At 46.3% G+C, this 9,083-nt stretch overlaps 1 protein-coding gene across 3 annotated transcripts in view; it reads right to left on the bottom strand.

Moving 5' to 3' along the window:
- Window positions 1-2,837: 2,837 nt before the first annotated feature.
- The window catches only part of cacfd1 (calcium channel flower domain containing 1), a 241,906-nt gene continuing 235,660 nt past the window's right edge, over window positions 2,838-9,083 (bottom strand). Inside the window, exons 4-5 of one of the 3 annotated variants that reach the window (XM_041192815.1) lie at window positions 4,246-4,324; window positions 2,838-3,152 (exon numbers count right to left, since the gene is read on the bottom strand). In XM_041192815.1, coding sequence (XP_041048749.1) covers window positions 2,964-3,152; window positions 4,246-4,324 — 268 coding nt within the window. In that variant the 3' untranslated portion in view covers window positions 2,838-2,963. Of the gene's footprint in view, window positions 3,153-4,245; window positions 4,325-9,083 lie in introns of those variants that run through there. The other 2 variants (XR_005943692.1, XR_005943694.1) reach the window with 2 other exon arrangements.

Genomic DNA, 9,083 nt, shown 5'->3' with positions numbered 1-9,083 from the left:
AGAGAAGGTTTACTAGACTAATACCAGGAATTGGCGGGGTCTTATGAGGAAAGGCTGGACACGTTAGGCTTTATCCACTGGGGTTTAGAAGAGGAAGGCGACTTAAATGAAAACCTTTAAGATCCTGAGAGGTCTTGGCAGGGTGGATGTGGAGAGGATGTTTTGTCTAATGGGATAATCTAGAACTAGGGCCACTGTTTAAAAATAAGGGGTCGCTCCTTTAAGACAGAGATGAGAATTTCTTTCTCTGAGGGTTGAAAGTCTCTGGAACTCTCTTCCTCAAAAGGTAGTGGAAGCAGAGTCTTTGAATATTTTCAAGGCAAAGCTGGATAGATTCTTGATTAACAAGTGGGTGTAAGGTTATTGGGAGATAGGCAAGAATGTGAGGTTGAGGTTACAATCAGATCAGCCATGATCTTATCGAATGACGGAGCAGGCTTGAAGGGTCTACCTTCTGCTCCTTGTCCATATGTTCGTATCCCACTGTGGGCAGCTTGAGAATTTTAATTAAGCTTTGAAAAATACTGGAAATAAAAATCTGGGATTAGTAGAAGTGACCACAAAGCTGTTGGATTGTCATTAAAAACCCAGCTGAGTCACTAATGTCCTTTAGGGAAGGAAACCTGCCATCCTTAACCTGTCTGGGCTGACATGTGACTCCAGTCCCACATGGTGATTGAATACACTCTCAAGTGGCCACTCAGTTGCTTCAAACACACTATCTGCAATTCCAGGAGAAAACCCACGCACACCATCTCAGGGCAACTGGAGATCAGCAATAAATACCGGCACCAACATCCTGAGAACAAATAAAGATAAATACCAGTTCATCTATGTTAAGGTGTTGGCTTAGGAATACCTATTGGCCAGGGATCATTTACATCCAACTGAGAGAGCTGAGAGGACCTTGGTTTAATATCGCATCCAAAAACCTTCATGTCTCCGAGTGTACTACTGCACCTCTGACAGTGCAGCACTTCTTCACTACTGCCCCTGCAACCGTACAATGCCCCTCCAATAGTGCAGCAGTCCCTCAGTACTGCTCCTCTAACAATGTAGTGATCCCTCAATACCATCTCTCTGATAGAGCAGCACTCCCTCAGTACTGCCCCCTGACAATGCAGCACTCCCTCAGTACTGACCCTCTGACACTGCAGCACTCCCTCAGTACTGTATCTCTGACAATTAGTGATCCCTCGGTACAGATCCTTCAACAGTGCAGCACTTTGCCAGTAATGACCCAACAATAATGCAACGTTCCCACAGTACTGACCCTCCAATGACCCTCTGACAATGCAGCACTCCTTCACTGCTGACCCTCCAACAATGCAGCACTCAAGTATTGATCCTCTGATATGGCAGTGCTCTCTCAGTGCTGACCCTTTGACAACGCCACACTCCCACAATTCTGCCTCTCCAACAGCGCAGCACCCCCTGAGTACTTACCCTCTGACAGTGCCGCACTCACATTACTACACTGGGATTGACGACCTGGATTATCTTCTGAACTCTCTGAAATGTGACTCAATCTCATGACGTTTTGGCCCAAGAGTACCCACTGATCCACAGTTGATGATGTGATCACAAAGGACCTGGCCATTTCCACTGTCCTCCCATTCAGGTATATCAAGAACAGTATTACCCCGAGTGCTAAGATCAGCTGCCTCAACGCAGACCAGATACTAACTAACCTTGCTTCTAGTGTTTGTACCTGATTGTGCACAAGAGGGAGCTTCAGTATTGTTTACCCATCGTTGCAAGGAGACATCTGCAGTGAATGCCTGTCTACCCTTGTGTCTTTTGCAAGGATTTAAGATGAACTCGCATCATAAGTTTTAAATCTGGGGTCCCCTTATGTTGTTTATTGAGAGAAAACGAATGAGAGTCCCAGGACATCTGTTTTTTTAATGATCAAATCTGTACTTCCACCATCAGTTTTAAAATTTCAAACAGATTCGATAAGCACAGATAAACTTTCCTGTGGTCAGGGAGTTTGAACAAGGAGGCACAACCTTCAAATTAAAGCTTGGCCACTTAAGGGTGATGTCAGGAAGCATTTCTTCAAAGAAAGAGTGGTGGGAATCTGAAACTCTCGCCACCAATAAGGCTGGGTGTCCATTAAAAATTTCAAAGCTCAGATCAATTGAGTTGTATTATCACGCCGACAGTGCAGCACTCCCTCAGTCCTGACTCTCTAACAGTGCAGCACTCACCCTGTGCTGACCCACCAATAGTACAGCATTTTCTCTGTACTGACCCTCCAACAGTGCAGTGCTCCCTCAGTCCTGCCTCCATACTGCCTTTCTAATAGTGACGCACTCATCAGTACTGACCCTTCAACAATGCGACACTCTCTCAGCACTGACCCTCCGACAGTGCCGCGCTCCCTCAATACTGACCCACTGACAGTGCAGCACTCCCTCAATACTGACCCACTGACAGTATAGTGCTCCCTCAGTACTGACCCTCCAACAGTGTAGCACATCCTCAGTACTGACCCTCCAACAGTGCAGCGCTACCTCAGTACTGCCTCGATACTGCCTTTCTAATAGTGAAGCGCTCATCAGTATTGACCCTTCAACAATGCGACACTCAGCACTGACCCTCTGACAGTGCAGCTCCCTCAATACTGACCCACTGACAGTGCAGCAGTCCCTCAGTACTGACCCTCTGACAGTATAGTGCTCCCTCAGTACTGCACTGGTAGTGTCATGCTAAATTATGGGATTTGGTTTGAACCTAGTTCTCTCTGATTCAGAGTGCTACGTGGTAAGCAGCAGCTGTAATGGTTGAACACATATGAATGGTTTTTAAAAAAGATGAACTCCTTTGAATAATTATTTGAGTAAATCTTTTTAATACAGTGAAGTTAAATGCTTTAGTAAGGCAGTTTCCAGGGTTTTGGATTTTCCTGGAATGTGGTTGTGTTGTGTATGAAGCAGCAAGCTGCAACTCACAGCCGGCTATTCTGTGTAAGAAGGACCAGCTTCAAGGTAGGAGCGGTGGAAATTCAAACGGTCCTGGAATGTGATCAGGTTTCCCGGACCGGTGACCAGAGATTTCTCCATGCCCACGTTAAGTCCGTTGTCTTTGTACATCCCACACTTACTTAAATGTTCGGAAAGCTTCTGGGATATTGCAAAGTAGCTGGTCTGAAACGACAAGAGTCAGCTAGGATGATTATGGGGGAAGAGGTGAACATCACCTTACCGACTCCGATTGGGAAACACTCAGCAACCAGCCACCCTCAACCCAGACCGTCCCAAACCTCACGAATCCCACAACCGCAGGAGACAATCGAGCCTCTTTTGTCTCCAAGGAAGTATGCACGTAATCCACACACACTCTCACTGGGGTACGGGTCACACACACACTGACCCTCACTGGGGTACGGGTCCCACACACACTGACCCTCACTGGGGTACGGGTCCCACACACACTGACCCTCACTGGGGTACGGGTCCCACACACACTGACCCTCACTGGGGTACGGGTCCCACACACACTGACCCTCACTGGGGTACGGGTCCCACACACACTGACTCTCACTGGGGTACGGGTCCCACACACACTGACCCTCACTGGGGTACGGGTCCCACACACACTGACCCTCACTGGGGTACGGGTCCCACACACACTGACCCTCACTGGGGTACGGGTCCCACACACACTGACTCTCACTGGGGTACGGGTCCCACACACACTGACTCTCACTGGGGTATGGGTCCCACACACTGACTCTCACTGGGGTACAGGTCCCACACACACTGACTGTCACTGGGGTACAGGTCCCACACACACTGACTCTCACTGGGGTACAGGTCCCACACACATTGACTCTCACTGGGGTACAGGTCCCACACACACTGACTCTCACTGGGGTACAGGTCCCACACACACTGACTCTCACTGGGGTACAGGTCCCACACACACTGACTGTCACTGGGGTACGGGTCCCACACACACTGACTCTCACTGGGGTACAGGTCCCACACACACTGACTCTCACTGGGGTACAGGTCCCACACACACTGACTGTCACTGGGGTACAGGTCCCACACACACTGACTGTCACTGGGGTACGGGTCCCACACACACTGACTGTCACTGGAGTAGGGGCTCCATGGGTTTTAAATTTGTATCACTGGAGAGTGGCTACAAACAGGCTATTAAACTGCTGGTGGGCATCAGAGTTTGATAAAATTCCCGTTCAACCGGCTGATTTCAGGAAGTGACAGGTCTTACCGGCATTTCATGGACGGTTGGCTGCTGACTGCCGTATGTCTGATTTGTTGTTCGATAGAGCGGGTTGGTTGGCTGGGATCTGCAAATTTCAGTCAGTGAAAAAATAAGCCCCCATGAGATCACATATCAAACATTTTTGTGTATATTCATATCGACACTATCTCTATGGTTACAGCTGAGGGAAGCATTTAGCTCATCTTACCCACCTTTGCCTAGAAACCCACTCCATCCCTCCATATCCTCAGCGCATACTTTTCGGCTCCTGAGTTTCTGCCAATTCCAGGAGCTGATCAGTCTTTGTGAACAACACAGGAACGAACAGGGGAGGCCATTCAGCCCCTCGTGGCTGTTCTTCCATTTAATTATTCATGGCTGACCTGTATCTTAACTTCGTCCGCCCACCCCAGTTCCGTAATTTTGTAAACTCCTGTACAACAAAAAATCATGAATTTCTGTTTTGAAGTTTTCAATTGACCCCCAGCCTCAACAGTCTTATTGGGTGGGTGGGTGGGGGGAGGGAGGGAGATAGTTCCAGATTCCCACTCCCCTTTGTGTGGCATCACACCTGAACGGCCTGGCTCAAATTTTAAGGTTCTGTCCCTTTTTTCTGGATTCTCCCACCAGAGAAATACTTTCTCTCCGTTAATCCTATCAAAAACATTCTCTCTCTCTTTCATATGGCTTTAGGAGCAGAAGCTGTTGTTAGAACCATATCTTCAAGAAGTGTATTTTTCTTTTAAAATTGGAAGGACATTGTATTATTTGGACACTTGGAATTTTTTTTTTAAAAAAGGTCATAAATTCACCTTTGGACTGAGGGCAAGCATACCTTTTCCAAAAGAAATCACCTGACCAGCATGGGAATTGTGGAGGAGGGCTATTTGTTTATTTGAACTGCAATCACTTAAATTAATGAGGGGGAAAAACAGTGTTTTAAAGGCAAAGGCCAGATGATTTACTGGAAATCACCTGACAGAAGAGTTTTATGTTTGAACTCAGTTGGGAATGGACTGAGAAGGGGAAAAGCTGCCAAGCTCGTGCTTTCCTTGCCTTGCTGGAAATGCAGTGTGGTTATCAGTATCAAGCTAGGAATCCTCATCTCAGGAGAACTTGTCTGTATTTGGAAACCTAAGAGGCTGAGATGAGGTGGATTGATCCAGCTCAATTTTCCTCCATGCCAAAGCTCCATTGGTGAAAACCTCCAGACGTCTACTGGGACTAGCGACCCGTCCTCACATGAGGGAGCACCAGATCAACAGGTGAAAACTCTGCAAACTTAACCCTTTATATAAAGTTCTTTTCTTCAACTTCCCATCTCCGCAGCGACCCCACTTGTTTGAACTTTTTGTGTGAGCATGTGTTTGTGTGCGTGCGCACACGCATGCGCTGGACAATCTTAAAAAGGTTTAAATAGTTACACTTCCAGATTACAAATCGTGTGTTAACCATTTCTTGCAACTTGCTTTAAAAAGAAGTTTTGTTTAGAATAAATCAATCATTCTGAATTTATTGAAAGAAGCCTGGTTAATGTCTCTTTTATTCTGGGTCTAACAGTAGCGAAGATAAATAAGTGGCCATTTTGGTGAGTGAATTAAACATTTAAACTAATGGTGTGACCTGTGGAGTAGTGGGACTAGAGCGCACTCCTCCTATCCTGGTCATAACACTGCCATCACAGTTTTAATGTCAAGTTCTCTAACCAGTCCAATTCCCTGCTGGAGAGCAAGTGTAACTCCAGAATGTCATTCTTAAACTTGAGTTCAGGACAAGATGTTACTCGTGCTCCACGGTTTGGTCAATGCGTGATTTTCATATCCTGGAAAGGTTTTGCCTGAGTTCTCATGGCAAAATCATTGGTTTAAATACATTTCCATGTTGATGTTGTAGGTATGTTGATAATAGATGTTACAAAGTGTCGGTGCCAGGACACTGCCCCTGTGGGAGGCCGTTGTTGAGCGTTCTTGGAGTGCTGACCCTGTCTCGTAGGTAGATCTTAATCCTTCTGTTGCTCGGAAATGTCCACGGCAGCCGGAGTAGTTTGGTACACGGCAGCAGCCGGAGTAGTTTGGTACACGGCAGCAGCCGGAGTAGTTTGGTACACGGCAGCAGCCGGAGTAGTTTGAGCTTCAGTCCATATTTCCACACAGTATCATAAGCTGAAGAAAGGTCTATGAAAGTGACTCCAGTCTCAAATCCTATAATTATCTTTAAGGCTTGAATTGGATCACCCCTTTATGAGAACATAAGAAATGGGAGCAGGACAAGACCATTCAGCCCATCGATTCTACACTGCCATTCAATACGATCATGACTGATCTTGGGCTTCAAATCCATTTTCCCACCTGCTCCCCACACCCCTTGATTCCTGGAGAAATCAAAAATATCTGTCCGTCCCATCCTTAAATGTATTGAATGATGGAGCATCCACAACCCTCTGGGGTAGAGAATTCCAAAGATTCACAAATACTTTGAGTGAAGAAATTTCTCCTCATCTCAGTCCTAAATGATCGGCCCCTTATCCTGGGACTGTTCCAGATTCCCAAGCAAGAGAAACCCGAGTTCAGAAGGAGAGTCATACTGGACTCATGACATTAACTCTGTTTCTCTCTCCGTGGATGCTGCCAGACATGTTGAGTTTGTCCAGCGCTTTTTTTTTAATTTTAGGTCTCCAGCATCCGCAATATTTTGGTTTTATTTTAGTATTTAATTCACGACTACTTCTCTTCCTGCAATGCCCACCTTGAAGAAGTTCTGCTCCTTTGACAGGATTTCCATTTGTCTCTTCTGCCTGTTCACCTTCGTTGCTTTCCAGTTCCCTCCTGGTGTTTGATAAGATGTTTACCAAAACCTGCTTTCACAGCCACATCTCCTTTCTCAGTGAGTTTCTCCAGCTACAACTTATCCTATGCGGATTTCAATTGAAGTTCCATCCCTCATGTTTTGAATCTGCCCAGGATTACACGTATCTCTGGGACATACAACACTCCTCGGACTGCTGTTCTTGCTGCATCCTGCGATCCACACTCAGTGCCATCCACTGCCTATGGACACACTCGACCTCTCCCTTCGGTAGCACCGACTCACCCTATCTCGAAGCTGTCCTGGTCCCCAGTTTCATTTCATTCTTTGCCTCATCCGACAGTTCCAAAGAAGAGTCATATTGGATTTGAAACATTAAATCTGTTTCTGTCTCCACAGATGTGGCTAGACGTGCGGAGATTTTTCTAGCACTTTCTGTTTTTATTTGACCCTGTCAAACCACTTCTGGGTCTTGTATGCTTCAATGCAATCAGGTCTCATTCTTCTAAACTCCAGTAAGTATAGACCCAAGTTACCCAGCCTCTCGGCATAGGAAAACTCTCTCAGACCAGGAACCAATCTAGTGGACCTTCAGTGTACTGCCTCCAATGCAAGTATATCCTTCCTTAAATAAGAAAACCAAACCAGTGCTCAGTACTCCCGGTGTGATCTCACCAAAGCCCAATACAACTGTATCAAGACTTCCTTATTCTTGTATTCGCTAACATGCCTTCTTGCCTTCCTAATTGTTAGCTGTACCTGCATGCCAACTTGCTGTGTTCCTTGTACAAGCACACCCTCTTGGGGACATCAACGTGTACAACTTTCATACCTTTTAAAAAAATTCTGCTTTTTTATTTTTACAGACAAAGTGAATAATTTCACACTTCCCGCTTTATACACCATCTACCATCTTGTTGCCCACTAGCTTAATCTGTCTATATCTCTTTGCAGCCTCTTTGTGTCCTCCTCACAGCTTACATCCCCACCTACCTTTTTATTGTCAGCAGAATTAGATACATTACTCTCAGTCTTTCTGTCTAAGTTGTTAATATAGATTGTAAATAGCTGAGACCTGATCCTTGCAGTACTCCACCAGTCACATTCTGCCAACTTGAAAATGCTTTATCTCAACTCGCTGCTTCCTGTTCATTTTATTCAGGTATGTGATGTGGGCATCGCTGGCTGGGCCAGCATTTATTGCCCATCCCTAATTGCCCTTGAGAAGCTGCCTTCTTGAACCACGGTCCATGTGATGTAGGTACACCCACAGTGCTGTTAGGGAGAAAGTTCCAGCATTTTGACCCAGCGACAGTGAAGGAAATGTGATACATTTCCAAGTCAGGATGGCATGTGGATTGGAGGGGAACTTCCAGGTGGTGGTGATCCTATCTATCTGCTGCCCTTGTCCTTCTAGATGGTAGCGCTTGTGGATTTGGAAGGTGCTGTCTAAGGAGCCTTGGTGAATTCCTGCAGTGCATCTTGTAGATGGTACACACTGCTGCTACTGTGTGTTGGTGGTGGAGGGAGTGAATGTTTGTGGATGTGGTGCCAATCAAGCGGGCTGCTTTGTCCTGGATGGTGTCGAGCTTCTTGAGTGTTATGGGAGCTGCGCTTATCCAGGCAAGTGGGAAGTATTCCCCCACACTCCTGAATTGTGCCTTATAGATGGTGGACAGGCTTTAAGGAGTCAGGAGGTGAGTTACTCACCACAGGATTCCTAGCCTCTGACCTGCCCTTGTAGCCACAATATTTATATGGCTGATCCAAATCAGTTTCTGGCCAATGATAACCCCCAAGATGTTGATAGAGGGGGACTCAGTGATGGTAATGCCATTGAATGTCAAAGGGCGATGGTTAGATTCTCCCTTGTTGATGATCATTGTTGGATACTTGTGTGGCACAAGTGTTACTTGCCATTTGTCAGCCCAAGCCTGGATGTTGTCCAGGCCTTGCTGCATTTGGGCATGGACTGCTTCAGCATCTGAGGAGTTGTGAATGGTGCTGAACATTGTGCAATCATCAGCGAACATCCCACT

Source organism: Carcharodon carcharias, chromosome 8 (assembly GCF_017639515.1).
Source record: "Carcharodon carcharias isolate sCarCar2 chromosome 8, sCarCar2.pri, whole genome shotgun sequence".
NCBI lineage: Eukaryota > Metazoa > Chordata > Chondrichthyes > Lamniformes > Lamnidae > Carcharodon > Carcharodon carcharias.
This window is presented reverse-complemented; position numbering and strand designations above follow the sequence as displayed.